This window comes from Vipera ursinii (assembly GCF_947247035.1).
Source record: "Vipera ursinii genome assembly, chromosome: 1".
Classification (NCBI taxonomy): Eukaryota; Metazoa; Chordata; class Lepidosauria; order Squamata; family Viperidae; genus Vipera; species Vipera ursinii.
The window spans coordinates 114012879-114039469 of NC_139512.1; the positions used below are offsets into that span (position 1 = coordinate 114012879).

At 39.9% G+C, this 26591-nt stretch overlaps 1 protein-coding gene across 1 annotated transcript in view; it reads left to right on the forward strand.

The window, feature by feature from the left end:
- The window catches only part of SYT7 (synaptotagmin 7), a 261982-nt gene that overhangs the window by 228809 nt on the left and 6582 nt on the right, over nucleotides 1-26591 (forward strand). Inside the window, exons 9-12 of the mRNA XM_083348320.1 lie at nucleotides 16009-16279; nucleotides 18972-19141; nucleotides 21129-21243; nucleotides 23023-23222. Coding sequence (XP_083204446.1) covers nucleotides 16009-16279; nucleotides 18972-19141; nucleotides 21129-21243; nucleotides 23023-23222 — 756 coding nt within the window. The remainder of the gene's footprint in view (nucleotides 1-16008; nucleotides 16280-18971; nucleotides 19142-21128; nucleotides 21244-23022; nucleotides 23223-26591) is intronic.

Consider the following 26591-nt stretch of genomic DNA (forward strand, 5'->3'; position numbering starts at 1 on the left):
CTTCAGACAATCAAGATATTGCCATGAAAAAGTATGTAGATCTACCTCATTTTACTGCCATTAGGGACTTACAAGATGCTATTTAATGGTCTCCTATGCATTTCAACAGGCTCCCTAAGAGCTTTCTCCTGCATTAGTCGGTTTCTAAGAGCTTTGACAGGTCTTTTTATAAAGTAGCCCGAGTGAAATATCTTACTCCTAAAGCATCCTCCCACAAGCTGCTCTTCTTATTAGTAGTTTCCTCTCCTTGTCTTCTGCCTATCTATGTTTCATCTTGAAGCTTTGTATTATTCAGGTCGCTGTAAATAGTAATGTCCATGGTTCTGCTATCAGGAGTATACAAAGGAAATGGAGCAGAATGCAACTGCTGGAGGGTAGAATGTGGCTTGGACTAAATAGCCCTGCCCATTTTGATTTTCAAGTAGATTATAGAAGAGGTATTGTTCTGCTAAAGTCAATCTTCCTCAAGTAGTAAAGAACATCAGAGAGGTGGTAAAACACAGACATTTCTTATTTAATTTGGCTTGTTTGCATTTGATTCTCCTAAAAATCTATTTTCCAAACCAGATGCTCATCTTCTAGAACCAGGATGCCCTGTGTAAATTCCTATGTACCGTGATATAATTAAGCAAATTAAATCCTGTTTCCTCCATAGTATGTGGAAATAGACTAAGTCAGGAACTTCAAAGAGATCCATTTTAGCCTGTTCCTTGTTCTGCCTCTCACAATGCAATACTCTCCAGGAGTTGTGTTGCAAGAAACATTCCTATGGACAGTTGACCTATCTTTTTTTAAGCAAGATGGCTAGATGCCAGAAAGGGGTGGGCAGATTTTAATCAAGTCTATATTAAATTGCATTCTTTAAAGAAGGGAGGGGAAGATTCAAATCGCGCAGATAAGGCATGGTGCTGGGTTGCAGTGGCAAATGTAGCAGGCTTTTCAAGTTTTCAAGCAAGTACAAATAAGCAGTTGTTTACAAGCCTAGCTTGGGGATACATAAAATCTAGGGGATCCATGTATCTCACAACACGGAAATATTTTTAATTAAGTACATAGGATTTATATTTCCAAAAACGGAATTCACAAATGCTTGTCTTTTTATGTACCTTTCCCAGAGGCATGGTAGTTTTTATTTATACAGTAGTTTTAAATAAACAATGATTTTATACATAACTTTCCAAGTGCACACTGATCGATAACCATAAACATTCCTTGCTGGGAATGAGGATGACACTAAATTCCATTTATTACAACTGGGTGCACTTTGGCAAATCACAGAGAAGACATCACCAAGGTTATCTGTTATATTCCTATCCAGTGGGGACTTACTTCTGCACAGAAACAAGTTACAATAAAATTAATGTATAGTTCTGTAATAAAGATGTTGCACACCTAATTTTCATTAGTACATGTGGTTTCAGTAATGCTTACGTGCCTTTTAAAACTCTGTTCCCCCAGATTTACAACCTATTAATGGGACTGATAGAAAAAGCTGTGAAGAACAAGGCCTTTAGGGTAGCTATATTTCTTGCTTTCCAGAGGCTAGGGTTTTTTTTTTCTTTTTTTTTTCTTTCTTGTTTTTTTAGGCATTGTCAGAAGCACATCCTCTGTCTGAATAGCTATAGACCTGTCTAGTCCAAGTTCATTTAGTGATCAAAACCGAGTTGCCCATCAGTGGGGATTACCAGGTGAGAATTCTCCTCACTATGGAGAGACATAGTGTTTTTTTAGTAGGTAAATGTTTATTTACATCTATAAATTGACACACCTGTGATTTTTGCAAACTTGCATCCCTCCCTCTTTTCTTTCTTTCTTTCTTCATTCCTTCCTTTCTTTCTCTTCCTTTCTTTTTCTTTCTTTCTTTCTTTCTTTTTCTTTCACTTTCTTTCTCTCCCTGCCTTCCTTCCTTCCTTTCTCTTTCTTTCTTTCTTTCTTTCTTTCTTTCTTTCTTTCTTTCTTTCTTTCTCTTTCTTTCTTTTTCTTTCTTTCTCTTCCTTTTTTCTTTTTCTCTTTTTCTCTTTTTCTTTCTTTCTTTCTTTCTTTTTTTTCTTTTTTTATTTAATATCCTAACCCTACTCCTGGCCTTTCATATCTCCTAAATTCTTCACTCAGTTTCTCCCTGAATTACAATATTGCTCTATTTTACATTACATCATTACATTTACATTATATTCATTCCAGCCCAACCTCCCCCCCTGTGTAACTCGTATTACAACATTGTGAATCATGACCTTTTAAAATGTCCTGAATATTTCAGATATAATAAGGTAATGAATAAGGAGATTGTATCTCACTGGGGATCTGTGTAAATTCTGTGCTGTTTTGCATTTTAGGCCTAAAAACTATGCATCCCCATAAAGTTTGAATTGTCACATTTTGTAAGATGAGTTGCCATATAAATATTAGCCATAAATCAATAAAATAAATAAACTGTCCAGTTGCTCAGACAGAGCTACCCGTGGTTGTCAATAGTAGTTGTAAAGACTGCACATCCCCAAGAGCTATTTGCTAATGAAAGAAGGACTTTCTTGTTTTCAGCTACTAGGTTATGAATAGTTAAATAACATAAACTGAGATTCAGTTTAGGGATCTTACTACCGTAAAGGCCAAGGAATATACAAGCCAGTCCATTATTTGAAGATAAAACTTCAAAGCTACCACCCAGATTTCAAGAATTATGGGCAGGCTGTGAAAGTAACAACAAAAGATATCTTGAATGCTACCCACCCTCCCCAATCTAAAGCTGTATAAGTCCCCTAGTGCTATCAAATCAACCACAACTACCACAAAATAAAGAATTCTGAAGTCAAAATCACAAGTATCAGGTTGCAGGAGGAGTAAGAGGATGAAGCACAAATAAAATTTGGTTGAAAGTTTGAAGCCAGTAACTTCAAGAATCTGAATTTTCAAGTAAAGTGGAAATGCTATTTAAGTCTCATGGCAGTTCATTTCTATCAGTCTAATTAGCCTTCTGTGCTACAAACTATTTATTAGCATCAGTCTTGCTGAATAAGCATGAAATAGCATCTTTGCTATGGACAGACAGCCTAACAGGTTCGAGTCATCATCTTCTGCCTCTGATGATTCCATGACAAAAGTGTGTCCATGCTGCCATATTAGTTCTTTAGAAGGTGACTTGGAAATGTGAGAAGCAGCTTTCAGGAAGATTTATTTAATTGGTTCTCTGAACCCTCCTAAAGCAAGACTATGGCTCAGAGCCAGGGCCCCAACCCCCATTCCAACTGACAAGCTCCTTGGACAACACCAAAGCCATAGTCAAGAAATCCAAGATAAACTGTTTTTTTCATTTCTACTAAGTGGGACATGTCAGAGTTCAGCTCTGTCCTCTCACCTCTTCATGAGATTTATCTTTAGAGCAAGCACAAAAGAAATAACTCAAAGAGCCTAGGAGCAAGATTTGGTAAAAATGCATAGCAGAAAGATTCCCTAAGAGGGATAAGGGAGAAAAGTCTCTGGAGAATTCAGAAAAATCCTTAGAATAGCTTCACTTAAAATGGTGGATACCATTTTAAAAAATGAAAAGCATTTCTGTCTTAGGGGAAGGCATGAAATGCAAGAACCTAACAGAGAGTATTATTGCAACCAGTGGCTGCATTTTATTTATTCATAACTTTATGGGAAAGTTTATATGTGCTACCTAATTCTTCTACATCCCAAATGATGTATAGAAAAATAATATAAATGGACTCATATCTTCCCAGTATGTATATTGTGCTAAATATGTGGTGCTACTTATTTGTGTAATGGTTTGTTTATGTCTCCACCCAAGAAACAAAATGACAACTCATGAAGAACTAGTGGGAAAAATACTAACGTATTAATAATGATTTCATGAGTCACAAACAATTTAACTGATGTCCCTAGACAACCTTTGTCAAGCATATGACTTAATTTCTCTAGTTCCAATGTTTCTGAAGAAACATTGTGTTTCATATGAAGTTGTTCAAAACCTGTATGCCACTCCAGAATCTAGACTGGAATAATTGGGGTAATTCAAATGGAGTCATCTAGTCCAAGACAATGTTTTAGTTACATCCAGTTCATTCTTGTAAAAGCATCCAATATTTATACGGTAGTTTAAAGATGTGCCATAGATTTCATGTATAACTGATATGTCATATGGATTTTTTAAATATATATAAAAAGATTATTGTAGAAATAATGTGTGAATGAGCTAAGAAGCCTTATTATAGCTGCTCCATATTAAAAAGTTATTACACCTTTTAAGCTTATTATTATAGTTGATTGAGGGTAAACCCTAAACAAGGCTCCATTCCTGCGAGTTTGTCATGTACATCATGTGTGGGGAACCTCTAGCCCAGGGGTAGGCAACCTTGGCTCTTTTATGGCTCATGGATTTCAACTCCCAGAATTCCTGAGTCAGCCATGCTGGTTCAGGAATTCTGGGAGTTGAAGTCCATCAGTCATAAAAGAGCCAAGGTTGCCTACCCCTGCTCTAACCAACATACTGTATGTAATCCTGCCCATAGGACAGTGATGGTGAACCTATGACACGTGTGCCAGAGGCGGCACTCAGAGTCCTCTCTGTGGGCACACCTGCTGCCACCGCCAGCAGTTTGCATAGGTCCATTAGGCCACCACCGGAGCCCGGAGTGGCATCCTCGCCCAGCACAAAGGAGGCAAAGCAGCCGTGTAGCAAGCTCAAGTACAGGTGGTAGAGCACGCCCCCATGCACTAGCTGGCCTCTGTGTTCGAGGGCCAATAGTGTCAGGCAGCAGCCACCCCTGCCTCACCTTGCCTTCCCCACAGCAATGGCATCCCCACCCTACCCCCAGCCTCACCCTGCAGGACGAGCCTCCTGCCCACTGCTCCACCCACCAGAGACCCCCTGGATCTCCTCCAATCCTGCCCAGCCTCCACAGGCATACCCCCATGAGCAACATCAAGGTGGCCATGCCCACCCTGGCCACGCCCACTCAGTCTGCCATACCACTGCAGCCATGTCCACCCAGTGGGCCATTTAATTTAATTTTTAATTTAATAACATTTATATACCGCCCTTCTCCCTGAGGACTCAGGGCGGTTCACAGGGCAGAATAAAATAACCAATACAAACATTAAAAACAGATTAAACAATTGCCCTAGTTAAAAACAATATAATACAACGCTAAAAACCCCCAGAACAATTAAAAAACAAAAAATAAAACAACCCCAACACTCCCCCTCAGGCTAGGCCGGCTTGTACAAACAAAAATGTCTTGAGATCGCGGCGAAAGGAGCGAAGATCGGGCGCCATCCGGAGCTCTACCGGTAGCTGATTCCACAGCTCCGGAGCGCCCACAGAGAAGGATCTCCCCCTGGGGGCCACCAATCGACACTCTCTGATCGGTGGCACCCTGAGGAGGCCCTCTCTGTGGGAACGCACAGGGCGCAGGGAGCTTGATGCCGGCAGCAGATGTTCCCTAAGGTACTCCGGCCCCATGCCATGGAGTGCTTTGAATACCGTTACCAGTACCTTGAATCTCACCCGGAAGACAACTGGCAACCAATGCAGCTCACGGAGCAGAGGTGTAACGTGGGAGTATCGGGAGACTCCCAACACCACTCTCGCGGCTGCATTCTGTACCAGTTGGAGCTTCCGAGTGGTCCTCAAGGGCAGCCCCATGTAGAGAGCGTTGCAGTAGTCCAGACGAGAGGACACGAGCGCATGAGTGACCGTGCACAGATCATCCCGGCTAAGATAGGGCCGCAACTGACGCACCAGGCGAACCTGCCCCCATCCCCCTTGAGGGCACCACAATGCTGATGTGGCCCTGGCACTTTGCGATAAATAAGTGGGTTTTCAGTTGCAATTTGGGTACTTGGTCTCTAAAAGGTTCGCCATCACTGCCATAGGACTTCCAAGTAGCCTTCAATTATAACTCTAAATCTGTTTCAGAAATTGAGATGGTTTTTTAAATAATGTAGTACCCAATGATAAGGTTACAAATTGGTCTTTATTTTTATTCAAGTCACAACTAACCAAATATTGCCTGCAGCTTGATTAGTTTTGATAAACCTTGCTTGATCATTTTTAATAATGAATGGTAACTCTTGCTGTAATCTATTTGCTGTTAAGATCTTTGTATCAATGTTAATCAGTCGGATTGCATCATAATTAGCATATGGGTATGATCTTTGCCTGATTTTAGTATAACTGCAATATAAGGTTGAATAAATGCCTCTGATAATATTTCCTTATCAAGTATCTCATCATAAAATTGACAAAGTTTTGGCAACAAAAGATCTATAAATGTTTTATACCACTCTATAGGGAATCTATCTAATCCTGCTGTTTTACCACTTGCTATTCATAAAATTACTGTATTTGTTTAATCTGTACCTCAGATAAGGAGGGAAATAAAAATTGTTTTAGATATTATCTAAGTGCAGTGAGTGTATATTGCTTAGAAAGGCCTCTATTTCCTCATCCAATATATTTTAAAGTTTGATATATAGTTCTAAATAGAGTTTTAGAAATTTACAATTTAAATCTTTTAAAAGTTTATACATTTCATTTCTTTCAATGCTAATAATTGGAATCATTGCCCTATCTCTCTTTTGTTTGAAATAATGAAACAAAATCTTACTAGATCTTTCACCATTCTCCTAATATCTCTGTCATAAACATGTTTACATGAAATCTGTCTTCAGTAATATGATAGTATTTAGTTCATATTTCTTCTGTATTTTTGTGTACAAGAAGGAGATGGGCATCTGTGTCCATAAATATTTAATTCATCTTTCAAATTATTCTCCCTTTTTAAATCTTATTTTTACATGATGCATAAGCAATTATTTGACCTTGAATATAAAATTTTTACACTTCACTTTCAAAAATTGGGCACTTGATGTTTCTGAATTCAAATCAAACTATTTCGATGTCTCTACCTGCATTTGTTGTACAAATTCTTTATAATTCAGTAAGGAACTCTTGAAATAACAATTTCTCAACACCTTGACTGGTTTCTGAAACACAGTTTAAAATAATTGTGCTATAGACTGATAGATAACAAACATCAATATTACATTCTTGAATTTGATGATAGAAAGTCAATGTTATTTTTTTAAAAAATCAAGCTTTAAAAAATTCTGCTGCCACTTGAATAAAATGTGTGTTCTCTTTGACTTAGGTACCTCAAATGCCAAAGGTCTACCAAACCTTTACATATAGATCTTAATTGTTTCCCTACTAATGACTGAGGGGTTTTTGTACGTATATTTCTATGTAGCTCAGGATCCAATATTTCATTAAAAATCTCCTCCTATTACCACTTAATCATAAATGCAGTTATTGAAGTATCAAAAACATTGATAAAATGTAACAGGAGAGTCTAACTTAGCTACATAAACATTAATCATAGCTATTACAGTCCCTGCTATTTTAGCACATATAATTAAATAAGGCCCATTTATATCAGTAATATGTTGTAGATCAGCTGGAAATCCTGTTCAAACCAAAACAGCCACATCTTTAGCTGTCATCAAAGTATCTGTTAAATAAACTTGTCCCACTCAATCCTTCATTAATAGAGATACTGTCCCATTAGATAAGTCTTTTCTAGATAAGCAATACCTGTGCTTAAATTACTGTAAATATGCTAAAATTACATTTTTATCCTAGATTCCCTTGACCCATAATGTAAAATACTTTACCCATTAATTTTATTTTGGCCCACTTATTAATATTTTCCCAAAACCAGATTATTTTATAACCTGTACCATTTAACAAATCTCTAAAAATGAACTTTTAAAAATATTTATCATATTTTCTAATATTGCTTATAGAATCATGGGAACTCAAATTACTATTCAAATAGCATTGTATTATATATAGAATCTTTACTTAAAAGAAAAAAATGTGATTATGTGTAAGAAAATAGAATTGCTAAAAAGTAACATTCTTATAGGGACGCGGTGGCTCAGTGGGTTAGGACGCTGAGCTTGTCGATCAGAAGGTCGGCAGTTTAGCAGGTCGAATCCCGAGTGCCGCGTAACAGAGTGAGCACCTGTTACTCGTCCCAGCTTCTGCCAACCTAGCAGTGCGAAAGCACATAAAAATGCAAGTAGAAAAATAGGGACCACTACGGTGGGAAGGTAACAGCGTTCCGTGCGCCTTTGGCATCTAGTCATGCCGGCCACATGACCACAGAGATGTCCTCGGACAAGCGCTGGCTCTTCGGCTTTGAAACAGAGATGAGCACCGGCCCCTAGAGTCGGAAACGACTAGCACACATGTGCGGGGGAACCTTTACCTTTACCTTTAACATTCTTATAAAATAATGAAAAGATCCCTAAGAAAGAAAGAAATGCATGATTTCTTATTCTTCTTCTTATAAGACTTTTCTTATTACAAATAAATATACAGAACAGTTTGCAAACCAATCATTTAAACTCAGACACTAAGTATGGAGATAAAGACTAAAGTTGGCAATATGCCCAGACTCATTATCAACAAATTAACAAGAGTACAGGGGGAAAAAAACCTTAAAAGTTCTCAAATGAGGATTTCCTCCCCCCCCCCCAACATTGTTCCTTGGGCAAAATCACAATTCTCCCTTAGCAATTCTATAAAGTGAAACACAATAAGATTTATCCATCAGCTGATTTCAACTAGAACATGGGTGTCAAACTCAATTTCATTGTGGGCCGCATCAGCATTGCGGTTGCCCTCAGGGGGCCAGGTGGGTATGGCCAGGGTGGGTGTGGCCTACTGGGTGGGCGTGGCTAGAGTGCATATGGCTTACTGGGTGGACATGGCCAGCTCTACATCATTCGCATCAAGGGTGCCTATGGGGACCTGGGCAGGAGTGGGAGAGATCTGAGGGTCTCTGGCAGAAGGAGGGTCTCTGGGCCAGGGCCAAGGCAGTGGGGGCCGTTCCCTCACTGTTTCCAGGATGGCTTCGTGGGCCACATGAAACCACTTCGCGGGCCGGATCTGGCCCCCGGGCCTTGTATTTGACATGTCTGAACTAGAAGGTAAAGCCCTCTTCATTCACAGTGTTATCAAATCTGTGAATCTGATATTGATTATTAATGCATAATGGAGTGGGAAAGCTCATTTAACTATTATAGCTGTGGTACTCTAGCAAGACTTTGAACTTTTATAAACAATCTTCGTTTCTCTGAAAAGTCCTTGGTAAAATCATGGTAGATTGATATATTACTTTGGCTAGAGCCCCATGTCAATGGAGATTTTACTGATTCCTGGCAAAATATGTGTAAAATCTCATCTCTTGTTGTAACATGAAGGAACTGCATAAGAAAGGTATTTGAACTAGTTCCAGTCTTCTGTCTTATTAAAGGAATTTTAAACACATGCTCAATCTTGACTAGAAAGGCCATTCCCAAAGAGAAGAGCTTTCTGAAAAAATGCTCCATATAACTCAGGTTTGATTGAGTTGGAGGATTTTCAATGCCGGTCTCACACAAATTTTTCCTGTGCAGTTGTGATTCTAAATAAGTAATTCCTTTAGTCAATATAGTAAGACTATATGGTACTGTGGGTTTGTAATCAATCTTCATATCTAACCATTTTATTTCTTGCCTTCATTTTAAATCACTCATAAGCTCAGCCAGATCTTGCTGGATTGGCTTCAAGACTTGTACTTGAGCCTGGATCTCTTTTTAACAAGTCAGTAGAAGAATCTTCCTCCAACACCTTTCCTGGCTCAGCAGATGGTGACGCAGTTGAAATTAGATCAGCTGTTGACCACTGGGATTTAGCTGCCATGGCAATAGCTTGTTAAAAACAAAATAATATATGAAGACAAATTAGTTTATTTGCAGAGAACATTCTTAAGATTGTTTCTAAACCTCATACTACTATTCCGCTGTTGATGCAAAATATAGATGTCTTTAGCAAAATAGCACGATACTCTATTCACTAGTTCAAATTGGAACTGATACCAATAGGTAAAAATTGGATTATTCATTCATTTGAATATAAATTCCATATCCGCACCAGATCAATTAAATATTTAGGTACGTATTGTCAACCCTCACAGATAAACTAGACAGTAAACAGGGCTAGATGAACTAATTCTATTTAATTACATTAACACAGTCTTGCAAGTCTGGAAGTACAAACTTTCTGCCACCATTTTTAATTGGGTGGTTCTTTCCTAAGAGCCAGCACTTGTCCGAGGACGTCTCTGTGGTCATGTGGCCGGCATGACTAGATGCCAAAGGTGCACGGAACACTGTTACCTTCCCACCGTAGTGGTCCCTATTTTTCTACTTGCATTTTTACGTGCTTTCGAACTGCTAGGTTGGCAGATGCTGGGACGAGTAAGAGGCACTCACTCTGTTATGTGGCACTCGGGATTCGACCTGCCAAACTGCCGACCATCTGGTCGACAAGCTCAGCATCCTAACCCACTGAACCACCGCATATCCAATTTATCCTGCCTCATTCCTTGGACATTCCATGTCACTTTCTGGATTTGCTCTCTTGTTTTCACCAGGGGCTGCATCAGCAGCTGGGATTCCTGCTAGATTTTGTTGAGACACATCATTAATGCCTTGACCACTTACTGTGGGCCCTTGCTCTTTCCCAATACTTGTTGGGTACCTTCTGGCCTAAGGATTTTACCATATCTGATTCATTTGAGAGTTTTTCCATAAATGTTTCTTGGTGAAGTTTTTTGCAAATTAAGTTGCAGGTCTTTCTCAATCCTGCCCATTTATCCAAGCTTGGGACCAGCATGCAAGTGTACAGCTATATAACATAAATGCCTTTACTTGGGGGAAGATGCAATTAGAATCCAGTGACTTTTAAAAAGAGTATTTTATCTGCTCCCACTTAAGTATCTGTTTATGTATGTAGTGATAAGTAACTCCAGGGAAAAAAGAAGCATAGATTTCTTTCTTTACATCTCTCCAAATTCCTTCCCTCTTCCTTGTTTTTTTTTTACCTTCAGTTCAATGTGGACTCTTGATAACTGCCTGGACATATCCCTGTAGTTTTCTTTAAAAGGTTTTTTGGAAATGCTTTGCCCTTGCCTGCTTCCTAAGGCTGAGAGAAGGTGACTAGCCTAAGGTCTCCCAGCTGGCTTCATGTCTAAAGCAGAACTAGCACTCATGCTCTGCCAGTTTTTAGCTTGATGACTAAACTATAACACCAACTGTCTGTCTCCCTATTGCTTCCCTGAAATTAAAAGAAGAAGGGTGGAACGTTGCTAAACAGTTTCTAGAGTTTTAGAGCTACCTTACTTCTTTCCTTGGCTTCCCTAGAAGGGAGAGAGTGATGCTAAATTAGAATGTGTGTAATTAAATTGCTAAGCACATTTGATTTATGCTTAGATTGTAAGCCGCTCTGAGTCTTCGGAGAAGGGCGGGATATAAATGGGATTAAAATAAATAAAATAAAAAATAAATAAATTAACACACAATTAATTTAAACACTATTATAAAAAGAGTGAGGATGAATAGAATATAGAAATCGGTACTGTATAAGGAAAATTATAGAATATTTAATGGGTGATATATAAGTTAGAATAACTGAGTGAAAATTGACCATAGTGCTACAGCTGTTGCAGATTAGTCAAGGGATGTGTTGTGTACTGGGTTCGTTGCACAGGAATGAAGACGAGGTGAGTGGGTTCAGCAAAGATCATGGTTTATTGCTTGCAGGATCTGAACCGGAGAACTGGGCTGCAGCTGCAGCAATGTATAACCTGGCCCCTAGGCAGCAGCCAATAGGTTTAAAGCAACCTATTTCCGCTTAGGGGCAGCCAATAGCAGCACTGGAGACAGGGTGTCTGAGGTACTGGGAGCCGTTAGCTAGCTCCAGCTTACCATGTGGTGTTACACTCAAGCCGAATACATTACACCCCTCCCCTCTTAGAATGAACAACATCATAGCAATAACAAAAGTGATTACAACAATACAGTTTACAAGATTTAACAATAGTGTGAATAGGATCCACTTAACAGTACAATAACACACTTAACAGCATCATAGCTCCATTATTTTTGGTACAGTCTCATAGGTCAATAATTAACACAAGGTACATACAGCATTATAGCTCTTATTTTGTCACATAATCTGCTAAATACGCAGGAGGATTGGGTGCCCTTGTGGAATGCCTTAGGGATCCGTTCACTTTCTGGTCTACCAGCTTACCCGCCGGGCCGGGCAGACCAGTGTCCTTTAATGCAATTGAGTCAGAAAGATATGGTACTCTGGCTGGCCTCTCCAGGTTGACCCACCCCAGAGTCAGTTTGTTCAGCAGAGCTTGTACAGCAGCTGTGAAAGTCAGGTTGGCTTGCTCTGTCAGGGGACCCATGTTGCACTTCCGGACTCCCCTCCTCTATGGCCAACTCCTCATTGCTTTTGCTGTGAGGGTCTTCAGAGTCTATGCATGGGCCAGCTTGGCTGTCAGTTTGGGGATCTTGGGAGGGGCTTATGACACAGTCCTCGCTTAGTGGCCATTCTGGAAACCGCTTTCTGAGTTGATCAATGTGGCATCTGACAACTCAACCTCCCTCCAGCCCCACTTCGTAAGAGAGGGGGCCAGACGATTTAGTATTTTTTTCCAGGAACCCACAGATTCCCATGCCCATAGTTTCTGGCCCACACCCCATCACCCACTTGCAGCCCCCTTGGGGGTTTTGGTTGAGAGGCTTCTGCTGCACTCAATCTGAATGCAACCTGTCCAATTTCGTGATCAGCCATCTCCCCCAACGTAGTTCTGCTGGGCTTTTCCCAGTAGCAGTGCAGGGCGTGGAATGCTGGCAAAGTAAAAAATCTGCCAATCTGTGATGCCAGTCCCCAGTCACTATGCGCTTCAGTGACTCCTTTGTGGTCCTTACCATGCATTCAGCTTGACCATTACTGGACGGATGAAATGGGGCCGACGTTGCATGCCTGATGAGATTTGCTCTCAGGAAAGCCTGAAATTCAGCTGCAGTAAATTGGGCCCCATTGTCAGATACTATGACATCAGGCAACCCATGCATGGCAAAGAGTTTTCTAAGCACCTGGATGGTCCTAGCAGTAGTCATGTTTGCAACTGGAATTACTTCAAGCCATTTGGAGTGGCTGTCTACCACTATAAGGAAGAGCTGTCCCTGAAAGGGTCCAGTGAAGTCTATGTGAATTCTAGACCAGGGAGTGTGCGTTTCCTCCCACCTGCGAACTGGAGTGTGCAGCATTTCAGGCCTTGATTGCTGTCATGTATAACATCCATGCACCTGTGCCTCGATGGCCTTATCTAATCCAGGCCACCATAAGTAGCTTCTAGCTAAAGCTTTCATACGGACAATACAAGGATGGCCTTCATGCAGTGACTGTAAAACTCTATCTCTCAGTGAAGTGGGAATTATGACCCTGTTCCCCCATAGGATACAATCCTTGTGAGCTGATAGCTCACGTCTTCTTGCAAAGTAACTCTGGAATTCAGAGCATGGGCTTTTATCTAACCACCCAGTGTGCACCCATGACAGCACTCTACTTAGTGTCTTATCGGCTGCTGTTTCTGCAGCTATGTCCCCTGCGTGGAGGTGAAACTCTGGCAAGTCCTGAATGGACAGGACTCTGGCTGCAGGGGCCGGATCTGATTCAATTAGTGGCAGTGGAAGTCTGCTCAGGCCATCTGCATGGCCCAATTCTTTGCCAGGTTTGTGAACCAGCTTAAATGTGTATGCTGATAGGAAAATAGACCACCTCAACATTCTTGGGGAAAGTATGTGGGGTGTTTGTTTGTCTGTGGTAAAGAGTCCCAGTAGTTGTTTGTGGTCTGTGAAGACCATGAAGTCCCTGCCATATAAGTAGTCATGGAATTTTTTAACTCCCGCTACAATGGCTAAGGCCTCTTTGTCTATTTGAGCGTAATTACGCTCAGGAGAGGACAGTGTCCTTGAATAAAATGCAATAGGAACTTGTGTTCCATTTTTTTCTAAATGACTCAAGACTGCCCTCACCCTGTATGGGGATGCATCACACGGTAAACAGACTGGTTTAGACTCCCTGAAATGAGTGACAGTAGAGCTGGCTGACAAAAGTGCCTTCAGGTCTTGAAAACTTTTCTCGTGAATGCTGGTCCACTTCCATGAGGCCTGGATGTAAAGGAAAAATTAAATACTAAAAATGTCTTAATTAACATTAGCGATAACACAGAAAACATATGAGCAGGTATAGGAAATATGGGTTGAGTTGAACAGAATTACTAAAGAAGAGTCAGCAGCCTTGAAGGTAAGAAGAGATTTGAAAATCTTAAGACTTGTAGTAGTTTGAGTAAATAGAGCCAGCAACAATATTCTGATTGACAGACAAATATTGTTCATGTCCCTTTTCATATCTTCCTTTAATTCCCCCCCTTTTTAAAAAAAAATAAAGTTGTAGTGTAGGCGGTGCAAGCTGAGCATGTATATCTTTTTTTTTTAAATCCCATTTATATCCCGCCCTTCTCCGAAGACTCAGGGCGGCTTACAATTTAAAGCACAAATCAATGTGCTTTTTCCTATTAAATATTTATTTTATTTTATTTATTTTATTTTAATTCCATTTATATCCCGCCCTTCTCCGAAGACTCAGGGCGGCTTACAAGCTTAGCAGTAGCCTTCATTCTATGTATATGCCTGCATATTAGGGCAAAAAAATAGTACTTACTGTAAACTGTTTTTAGAATCAGAGCAGCTGAAGCAAATGCTATTGTATCTCTGATAGTATCATGAATTTCAATCAATCATTCAATCAGAATAGAGCTGGAAGGGACCTCGGAGTTCTTCTAGTTCAATCCGCTGCTCAGGCAGGAGATCCGGTACCTTTTCAGACAAGTGGCTGTCCAGACTCTTCTTAAAAATATCCAGTGATGAAGCACCCACAACTTCTGATGGCTATCTGTTCCAATGGTTAATTGTCCTCACTGTTAAGAAGTTTCTCCTTAATTCCAGGCACATGTTCAGAACATTTCCTCTGATCAGGATTCATCAATGGGTTTATATTTTTATTGATTGACATTTTAATTACAGGCAATGTAAAAACAGTTGCAAAACATGGAATCTCAGCAGGTAGGGAAAAGATAATCTTAGCTCATTGAGTCATTGAAACTAATGCACAATGGACAGCTAAAACCTTTCAGTCAAAGTTCCAAAATTATTTGTCTGCATCAGTGAATAATAAGCAGGGGAAACAGCACCACCATCTGTTTGTGTGTTATGAGAGATAGCTGTGCTACACAATTATTTGTTTATTATTATTTTGGCAATTCATGCACCATGGGAAATTGCAAACTCAAAATAAATCAGATCAAACTGAAAATACTGTAGGTAAATGGAGAAGCCCTTCCTGTTCTTGACCCAACCTCTGGGACTTATAGTGAAGTCATGAATGATACGGGAGGTGAAAAGTGAGTCACTTCACCAGGAGGCTGGAACAGTAGCTGCTGACAGTGGGACAAAGTCTTTTTGAGCTTTTCAACTTCACACCCTACTAATGACTACCCAAGTTACACTGTTCTTAATAGAATATTTCCTGTCCCCGAGGCTTACTCCCAGTTAAGTCGGTGATTAAATAAAGCTTATGTTAACAGTATCTCCTTTATGTATTTATTTCCCAATGCTCTTTCCTTTCAACACTGCTTATACTTGGAGGGGTTGTTGTTTTTTTAGTGTTGTTTCTCACCTAAGGACATCAGACAGCTTGGAAATGTCTCAAACTCTCAGAATCAAAGAGCTGCAGGAATTTCTTCTCTTTTTCAGAGTCATTGACTGGGAGAGAGCTAGGATGAAGCTGGCTGTAAAAGAAAATGTTCTTTTGGAGTAATAAAATATAAAGCATAACGTTATCGTTACCTTATTAAAGGTGATAAACCATGACAAATATGTTCTTATCAATTGCTCATGTTTAACCTAGATCTCTATTAGCTAGCAGAGCAAATACCTCTGAGGGTTCTTGTGTTAAAACTTAATTGGATACAGAAGATAAACATCACATACCAGACCCTCACAGCTATGTCTTTCTCCCATTCTCTTGCACTATAGCTTTCCCCTGGATCTGAGGATGATGAGGGACATGACAGCTCCAGCCGAGAGAATCTGGGCCGCATCCAATTTAGTGTTGGCTATAATTTCCAGGAATCGACTCTCACTGTCAAAATACTGAAAGGTCAGGAGCTGCCAGCCAAGGATTTCAGTGGCACAAGTGACCCTTTTGTCAAAATCTATCTCCTGCCAGATAAAAAGCATAAACTGGAGACAAAGGTGAAAAGGAAGAACTTAAATCCACATTGGAATGAGACTTTTCTTTTTGAAGGTAGGTAAGAAGGTCTAAGATTCTGATTACTGAAGTCGAGGCTTTGCTAAATAAATCTGTCTCATGGTTAGGTTTTCAGTCTCTCAAGCCTGGTAGTGGTCTTCATTTCCTGAACTTAAAGACAAGCAGCATAGTTGAAAGAAAACTGCTGACAGGCAGGAAACTTGTTTGTGAACAGAAAAAGTTGGTGTGTTACAGGAGGACTGATTAACTGTGGTGATCCTTTTGTCCTAGAAGGAATGTTTCGAAGTTGAACATTTTGACGTTTTGGGGAGTTGCCACTCTTCTCCAGATGGGACAGGAAGAAAGGGTGAACAATGTTCATCACCCTTCTTGCCTTTTTTCACGAAGCTAGTGTAAATATTTCTGAAGAACATGTTTGAAGGCTTTAGCGTGTACACACCCACACTACAATCCACCTCCTTTTGTCTCTACTAATATTAGAGTTGTAGCATGGGAGAGTGGAAAACCATGAATATGTTTGCTGAAGAAAAGAAAAAACATAAGCATTGCCACGGTGGATCAGACCCCTGGCCCCTCTTTTCCAGCAATCCATTCTCAATGTAATCAACCAATCACACAAGGAAGCCCACTAGTCTCCCGGCAGAAGGTCTTTAGAGACAGTCCTATTGCTATCAAAACTAATAGCTATTGATCCCATGACTTCCCTGAATTGGTCCAACACTTTTTTGAAGACAACCAAACTGGTAACCAGGATTCACATCTCTTGGTAGTAAATTCCAAAACTGCATTGCTAGTCCCAATTTCCAACTTCACTTCAGGAACACGTTGGGTGTGTTGTCTGCCATTTACAAAAATGTTATAACAGTTACTGAAAGGAGGAGCTGTAGTGCTGCCAAAGTCCCTTTCCTTTGTTGCTATTAAAAGCCTATGACTACCATTGATGGTGAAAAAATAGCATGCAAGCAATTTTTTTTAATCAGGCGCTCTTCCCAGTAGCGTTATAACAATAGCTGAATGTTGTTCTAGTGGAGGAAAAGAAATGGTACATTCTAAACAATGCCTACATGTTGGCACCGCGACAAAATGCTGAAGATTTTTGGTGAGCAGATGACTGGGTGGATGGTTTTGGAGCAACAAAAATTAGACTCCACTGTAGCTCCCTTTGCCTTGCCTGCTATGTACTTGGGTATATTTTCAAGGATTAGCAAGAAATTCAAATACGGTACAGCTTAAATAAATGCCATCAATGTTTTAAAATACAATCATCGTGATAATGTGTATTTGACTAGCTAAATGGAGGGAAAAAAACCTGAGCAGTTGTTGTGAAAGAAGGCTTGTGAAACAGTCAAGCTCCCCTCCCCTTTTAAGAGCCCATGAACAGAATTCCATTAGCTGAAACCCAGAGGCCAGGAGACAAGATAAGGTAAGTCTTCACAGCTGTGGAAAAAAACAGACTGTTCATAAACTGTTCAGAGTTCATTGAGGTAAAATGAAAGCCTGCTTTTTTATTACTTCAAGCACATGATTGTTGAACTGGATATTGGCTACCAAACAGATGAAGCTGAGGGAGCATGAAGCTCCAGATCTGAGTTTAAAGTAATGCAAATACCAGTAGGGAGATTCTGTGTGAGATTGTTCTCATTCTCCCCAACGTAATAAGGATACCATTTTTGTGCCCTATAGCTGTAAAGAGTGCGGCATTGATGTAGTGGTCCATGACAACAGTTTTTTACATCACAACAAAAAAGCATTGGTATTGACCACTCCTACTAAAGGCTAAAACAAAAAAGCTTCTTTAATATTTTAAATATGGAATTTTGCATGTACTGAAGGCATAAGCATGCAATTGTTGTACATATAATAGCATTTAAGTATTACGGGATTTGAATTCCAATGTACTGAAGGATGTCAAGTTGAGGAGTACAGCTCTAAATCATTGATCTATCACATTCTCTCAAGTCATACCATGGTCCACCTGTTTCATCTGGTCAATTTGTGTTACCTTTTGTCTCCTTTACTTTATCCAATTGTCTTGCCTTCTGCCAAGTTAGATCGTGCCCTTATTCCATTACATTTAGTACCATTCTCCAGGGAAACAGAAAGAATCAAATTCTTTACTAGTAATCTAAGTGCAAATTATGGATGAAGGCCAGGATTTGTCCTGGCTTTTAGAGCAGCCAGTCAGTTCCCTGAAGCATCAAGTTGAATTAATAAAACTTCATTATTATTTGTTAATCTAGAAGACGAGAGCCAGTTTGGTGTGGTGGTTAAGATAGCCGTCTAGAAACCAAGAGATAGGCATTCTAGTCCTGCCTTAGGCACAAAGCCAGCTAGGTGACCTTGGGACAGTCACTGACTCTCAGCCCTAAAAGAAATGCAAGGGTAAAACATTTCCAGAACTGTTGCCAAGAAAATTGCAGAGGCACACTCCAGAGACAAGACAGACCTGAAGGCACAGGACAAAAAAAGTCTAGAAGACTAAAAAGTTATCCAAATCTACTAAAAAGTTATCCAAAGCTACAAGATTATCTGTAAGTATAGTTGTTGTTATCCTTATTTGATTTGGTACATTACTATGGAAAAGACCATTACATACAAGGGAATGACTGTCTTCAAATGAAGCCATTTTTACATTTCAAATTCTTGTTATTCTGCTTAACTATATTTCATCTCTTGTTTTCTTTATTTCTCTCTGTCTCTTTCTCATCTGCCTCTTTGATTTCATCAGGTTTTCCATATGAGAAAGTGGTTCAGCGGGTGCTGTATCTACAGGTCTTGGATTATGATCGGTTTAGTCGTAATGATCCAATTGGGGAAGTTAACATTCCTCTCAACAAACTGGACTTGACTCAGATGCAGACTTTCTGGAAAGATCTAAAGCCCTGCAGTGATGGGAGTGTAAGATACTAGTTTTGCTTTGCAACTTTGAACACTTTCCCTAGCATGGCAAGAGGATATCAAGGTTCTGAAGTACTGTTGATGAGATCCTTCCTGCTTCTTTTTATAATGCCATACTCATCTGTTACTTGTCCCAGCTTCTGCCAACCTAGCAGTTCGAAAGCACGTAAAAAATGCAAGTAGAAAAATAGGGACCACTACGGTGGAAAGGTAACAGCGTTCCGTGCGCCTTTGGCGTCTAGTCATGCCGGCCACATGACCACGGAGACATCCTCGGACAAGCGCTGGCTCTTCGGCTTTGAAACGGAGATGAGCACCGGCCCCTAGAGTTGGAAACGACTAGCACACATGTGCGGGGGAACCTTTACCTTTATAAGGGCATAATACCAGCAAGATGTCAAGTATGGTGGTAGATACCATGTAAGGCTGATACAGTGAGTGAGAGAAGCCACTAACCCTAACACCCACCTGTAATGCTTCTAAATATACTGATTATTTGTCAGCAGCACAAAGCACAGTATATGAAGTTTGCTTGTTATATTCACTGAAATATTATTATGTAGCCTATGATGAGAATATGACAAAACGGAAGTAAACATATATACACAGTCCACATAATTATAAGTAAAACTTCTACAGGGGGGTACAGCAGTGGCTTCATAACTGGATGTCCAATTCAGCTATCCAGGCAATCGCCTCTGGAGTTGGTTGACGCAGATCTTCTAGGGAACCAGAGAATGCACGTCACAGGCAATCTGGTACAATATGTTTAATAGCTTGCATATCGGCATCACAATCGTAACAAGGGGAGTCTTTCTCACTGAATGGTATTGCTACAATCAAGCAACTATACTGTACGTGATAGAGAAGGCATTCCTTTACTATAAAAAAGACTATAACAAATTCTCTTAAAAAGCAGTCTTTTTTTCCAATTTACTCAATCCAAAAGCAAAATTATTAATTCTGCCTCCTTTTGGAATTCCCATGCTTATTTATACTATCCTGTTGTAATCCAAACTGGCACTCCAGAACACGGCTACCAGCCATAAGTATTGTTGTCTTCGATTAACATGAATACAAATAATTATTTCAGCCAATGCCAGGCAAATATTTTTTACCACTTAGTACAAAGGTACAAATATAGCACCTCAAAAGCTGCAAACATCTTACCAACATCCTTTTGTGCCCCTGTAGGTCCTTTCATAAGTGCCTTTGGCCCAATTTCTGCACTGCAAAAGGGCCAAAGGGAGAAAAGAGAGCCTTAAGACTAGCAGATAGAAATAGTCGCCACTATATAGATAGTCACTTAAGACTTAACAACCATTTGAAGTTACATCAGACCCCACCCCCAGATTTATTTACAACCCAGTTCTGAAATTCCAGTGTCCCCCACCCCCACAGTCACATGAATGCACTCTGTGCACTCAGCAGCCGGACCACATTTACGACCATTTGCAATGTCCCAAAGTCATGTGACTACATTTTTGCCAAAAACTGGCATTTACTTCCAGTTTTCCACAAAACCAGTCAAATGGTTTTGCTTAATGATCACAGCATTCGCTTAACAATCCCAGTATTCACTTAGTGGTTGCAAAATCACCACCAAAAGGTTGTAAAATCAGGTTGGCCATGTGGGTAACCTGCTTTTTGACTGTCACAGTTTACAGTTGTGATGGGCAGGCTCCATTATGGTCATAAGTCAAGGACTACCTGTACTCAAAACACTTGTTTCAACCCTTCAACCCTTGCTTTGTTTGCTGTAGGAATGCAGTTTTCATTAGGCCACACAGCATGCTGTGGCTGTTGATTTGATGAAAGTTATGTACTCCCTAATTTAAGAAGGGGGCTGTATTCTGTATAGAATGAACAGACCAAATCCAGAGGCATGCTCAGAAGACTTCAGTTCCGAGCACAGTGAAGCTTTAGGAGGGGCATCAGTGATGTCAAACATCAGACAAGATTTTCTCATCTTTGTTCATTTTTCCAGGGAAGCCGAGGAGAACTACTTCTGTCCCTTTGCTACAATCCTTCTGCTAACTCCATTGCTGTGAATATTATCAAAGCTCGGAATCTTAAAGCCATGGATATTGGGGGAACATCAGGTATTGAATTCCAGAACAGTAGGAAATAATCTCAAGTCAAAAGTCACCCACAAATTAACCTTTTCCTTAGAAGCTTGGGCACTTATGTTTATGGTAAATCTGGTAGAAATCTGTGAAGTATCAGAATGTCTTTGATGATCAGACCTTTTTCCTCTAGCTGGGATGCAAGAACTGGGTGTTATTTATGTTTTACATCACCGGTTGACAGAGATGATGCAGCCTTACCTCATCCAGGATTCTGTGTCTAAGAGGAGAAATACTAACCATTACCAAGGCGGTATTCCACTTACATGGACAAAAGTCTTCCTAAAACAACAGGTGCCATAAAGCTGAAGAGTCCTTTAAAGGGCTGAAAAGAGAAGCTGAATTTTAGTTCAGTTTCTATAATTTAAAGGGAAAAATAGGTCCCAGGGCATTGTCCGAGGGTGCATGGTGTGCCTTTCTTGCTGAAACTTCAGTTGGATTATGTCTTATTACTGTATTGTGGGGAAACTACTAGGGTAGTCTCTGTATAGTATTTTTACTTTTATGAGGGGAAGGGTGGATATAAACCTTTCAGAGCCTTCAATGGGAACAACAAAGAACGTTTCCCATGATATATGCATAGCTCCATCTTTGCAAGGAGTTTTGTTGGCTCATGGATGAAAGGATACATTCAAATGTATTTCTTTTAATTTCCTAATAATGTTCAATTCAATTCAAATGTCAGCCTTCCACAAGAAATATCACAAAAGAACAGAAAAGTAGTTTCTAATACAGTGAAATTTTAAAATCATTCATGAATTCTAGTAATTTTCTTTTCTGTCCACATGTGGGAGGAACATTTCTTTCCTAAATTTCTTTAGGATGGTAAAGGAATCGTGGGAATTTTGGACAAAATCTTTCACTGCAGGAATCAGCAACTTAATCAGCCATATATTGGACTTATGATTGCGGCTGAAATTTGGTGGCAAAATGGTCAAATTTCAGCAGTGTGATTTTGGTTGGTTGGTTTTTATAGATTAACGGTTGTGTCTCTGTGTGCCTGTGTGTGTCCTCAATATTTGGAACAATAGCATAACTTATTGTGCACCATTTTAGGATGAATTGTAAATTGGAAATGCCAAAATTAACTAATTATTTTTAAAAAAGGCTGGAAAAATGTCCATGTATATCGGAGGTAGGTAACCATTTGAGTTTTAAGAGCTCAGTGTGACATTGAGTGGTGGGTTGATGGCTGCATATCCCCATGCATAAACAAAGTTGATCAAGTGGGGAAAATGGACAAGGCTGTCTTTGGCTTTCCAGTCTACAAAAGAATGGCCAAAAGCCACATGTATAAATAACTTCCTGGAAATGAAATATAGCGTCTGGTTGCTACGCAGTATCTCAGATTTGATTTTTTTTAAATGGTACAAAGTATTCAGAAACTTGAATATAACACTTTTTTGCAAGTCTTTAAAGTAGCTGTGTCTTTTCTGGGATTATATGGACATCCTTGGCAATGGCAGGGCTGCTTTAAGGAACTACATACATAGTATATTCATGGTCCACAGGCTACCAATGGAATAAACACCCATTCATTTTCCTATGTAGAACTTAAATTTACGACTGGACCTTTTTATATAAATAAAACTGAGACTTGTTCTTTCAAATTTCGTTCAAGTGCATCACACTGTAAGAAACAAATGACTGTTAGCAGCTTTAGAAAGAGTGATGCCTAAGTACTGGCATGTTCCTTCTACTTACACTGTTTCCTCCGTTAAATTCTGGCAATTATGTCCATTTTTCTTGCATCAGATCCCTATGTGAAGGTGTGGCTGATGTACAAAGATAAGCGGGTGGAAAAGAAGAAGACAGTGGTGATGAAGCGATGCCTGAACCCCGTGTTCAATGAATCCTTCATGTTTGACATCCCGACAGAGAAGCTGAGGGAGACCACCATAATCATTACGGTCATGGATAAGGACAAATTGAGCCGGAATGATGTCATTGGAAAGGTAAGTTATCCCTTTGACTGAGGATCAGCTCAGTTTTGACTCCCAAAGGCTTCCAGCTCTCATTTTGACCCTAACTTTCTCTCCAAAATATTCAGTTGTAGTTTAATATTCAGAGCAATCCTAACTCCCTTGAGCAGCATTTCAGAAAAGAACAGATGGGGTAGATTGGTCCATTAGTTCTAGGGCTGTTCTGCCTACCACTTTTGTCCTGTCTACTGTTCCTAGCAATAGAAACCAGCAGAAGACCCTGGAATAATTCATGGGTTGGTCAGGAGCAATACAAGACAGATTTGGATCCAATCATTTGTCCTCTTAGAAAACCTTGAGTCTTTCACAACACCAGTCTGGAGGCTAGGTAACTAAATTCTGTCTCCATTACAAACAATTGAAGTGGGATGTGATAAAAAGAAAGCAAATTCTACTATATCCAGACATAGCTTCTGCCCTTGCCGGCACATGTAGTGTTTGCAGCTTGTCCTACTTTAAATTCTGTGTTTCAAATGTCTACAAGAATAGCACAGTAGGAGATTTGTACTAAATATATCTTGATTTGCCTCAAAATATTCCTGCAGTCCTCATCCTTCTGGAGTAGAGAATATTTACTTAGGATAAACTTGAATCTGAGTCTCCAATCTGAGTCTCTAGCAAAAATCTTAAATTAACAATTAACTAGATATAAATCTTTGGGCATTCTATGTGCAAACAATGTATGTGCTGCCAACAAGTTCAGGTTTTAATATCACAGCTGGGTATTGAGACAATATTAAGAGCAAATTGGAACCAACGTGTTAGCACAGTTCCTTGGCATGTCCAGCAATTTCTGCTACAACAGTTCAATATTCTCATTTGAATCTGTGCACAGTGATTCTACTAACTAGTGTTATATTGCGACTTCTGCTTTAAAGCAATTTGTGGAAAATATTAGTCAAGTGGATCCATCCAACACTTATAATTTATAGTATAGGATAGTAGTATAATGCAAGCTAGATGCTTGGCAAAGCAATCACAAAATTATATGTCATGCTTCCTTACCCAATGCCATTTTGTACTATTTTTTTCAACAAGGTCAATTATCCTTTGACATTTTGCAATTCAATGATATATTGTACAACTATTTAGCTTAATGAACTTCAGGAAATATTAAATGGAAAATTTTAATAGCTGAAGAGCTGACTTCTTGTTTTAAAATGCAAGCTTATTTACAGCACTTTAAATTAATTAGCTTTAAATCTGATTTACATTAAATATCTACAATTCTGTTCTCATTAGTGAATAATAATAATAAATTGACATCCTAATGTTGATGTTTGATTTGTGCCACAGAGAGAAAACTGTTCCATAATACGACATGATATTAAAATAAATGGCATGTATATCAAATTAAAATCAACATAACATGAACTCAACATCAGTAAGATGACAATTTAAGCATAACAAAATTGTACAGGTAATGCAAGCTTGATCTGGTCCTTAAGAAATTAGTGATTAGCTTTGCTCAAGACCCCTAAAGTCTCTGTAGAGCAGACATGTCAAACACAAGGCCCTGGGGCGGATCTGGCCAGCAAAGTGGTTTCATGTGGCCCGCAAAGCCATCCTGGAAACAGTGAGGGAACGGCCCCCACGGCCTTGGCCCTGGCCCAGAGACCCTCCTTCTGCCAGAGACCCTCAGATCTGTCCCATTCCTGCCCAGGCCCCCATAGGCACCCTTGATACGAACGATATAGAGCTGGCCATGCCCACCCAGTAGGCCATATGCACTCTAGCCATACCCACCCAGTAGGCCATACCCACCCGGCCCCCTGAGGGCAACCGTAATGCTGATGCGGCCCTCAATGAAATTGAGTTTGACACCCCTGCTGTAGAGAATCCAATTTCCTGAGGAAGGAAAGCAGACACAGGATACCGATTCTTGGCTTTCATGGGTTGCTTTTCTTTGGAATTGCAGTAAGTAGAAAACCAGCTAACTGTCAGACCAGACCAGGAAATCAACTCCACAAGAAGGCTTGGGTGTCAGGCTTGGAAAACAATGACCGTGCTCTGTTCTAATTTTCTGCAGGGCAATGCTTTAAGCATTGTTAAGATTCTTAACAATCTTCCCAAATACTTCCAAAGGTATTGGGGAAATGTAGGAAAAGAAGGGATTTCATTCAGGTTCTGATTAGTTAGGGAGAGATTCTGAGCAAAGTTAAAGCTAAGTTTCAGTTATGAAACCCACGGTCACTAAACCCACCAGGCTCAAGGTTGACTCAGCCTTCCATCCTTCCGAGGTAGGTAAAATGAGGACCCAGATTGTTGGGGGCAATTAAGCTGACTTTGTAATAATGCCGCTTGGGGGGTGTATGAAAGCCCTAATAAGCAGGCATATGCATAGAATGAAGGCTACTGCTAAGCTTCTAAGCTGCCCTGAGTCTTCGGAGAAGGGCGGGATATAAATGGAATTAAAATAAATAAAAAAATAAAATAAAAATAAAATGGAATAAAATGTCAAGATCAACTAAAAGCAAAACCTACGCAATTCGAGTATTAGAATAGCTCAGCTGCCTCAGCCTCTGCTGAAACTATGTGATAATAATGAGTGACTGAATAATTACTATTGTCAACCTCCAGTGAAGTTATGAAATCACATGGCTTTGAGTGAGAGTCAGAAAGCTACATTAGTGATTCTGGAAGACAGATCTTGGCTGTCATTGTGGGGGAGAAGATGACACACACATCCTCCATGCAGCAGTTATAGAAACCCAGTTGATAAAAATAACTAAATCTACCACAGGGATTAACACTTCTTAGCTTTGCCATGTAAACTAACTCTGACACCTCCAACACATTTGTGCAACAAAAGAGAAACAAAAGCTGAGTGGTAGCTGGTGTGGGTGAAAAATTCCAGCCAACAGGACAACAGGTTAATTTCATACTGAAGATGTGAAACCCAGGGCAGTTACCTGGGAGTAAGAACTGGAGTTATATTTCTGAGTTCTGTTTTGTCTGCAGCAGTGATGCCAAAATGATAACATGTACGTGGTTACATCACAATGCCTGTGTTATCATTACATATTTATAGCCTGACTTTTAATACAAATACATATGTTGTAGCATTTGTCTGATGAGTTTGTATCACATATTTGGTTCTTGCTACCACCCATCCAGAATTTATATTTCTTAAATTAGTGTCCCCTCCCCCCCATATGCCCATCATTTACAACCAAAATGGTCATGATACTATGGGAGACGGTGTTGCGGTCCAACACATTGGGAAACCACCAGTTTAGGAAATACTGGTCTGTAGAAACTCACGTTTTTCAATAGGCCTGTAGTGATTAATAATAGAAATAGAGTCATAGGGATGGAAAGGACCGTTAAGGTTTTCTAGTC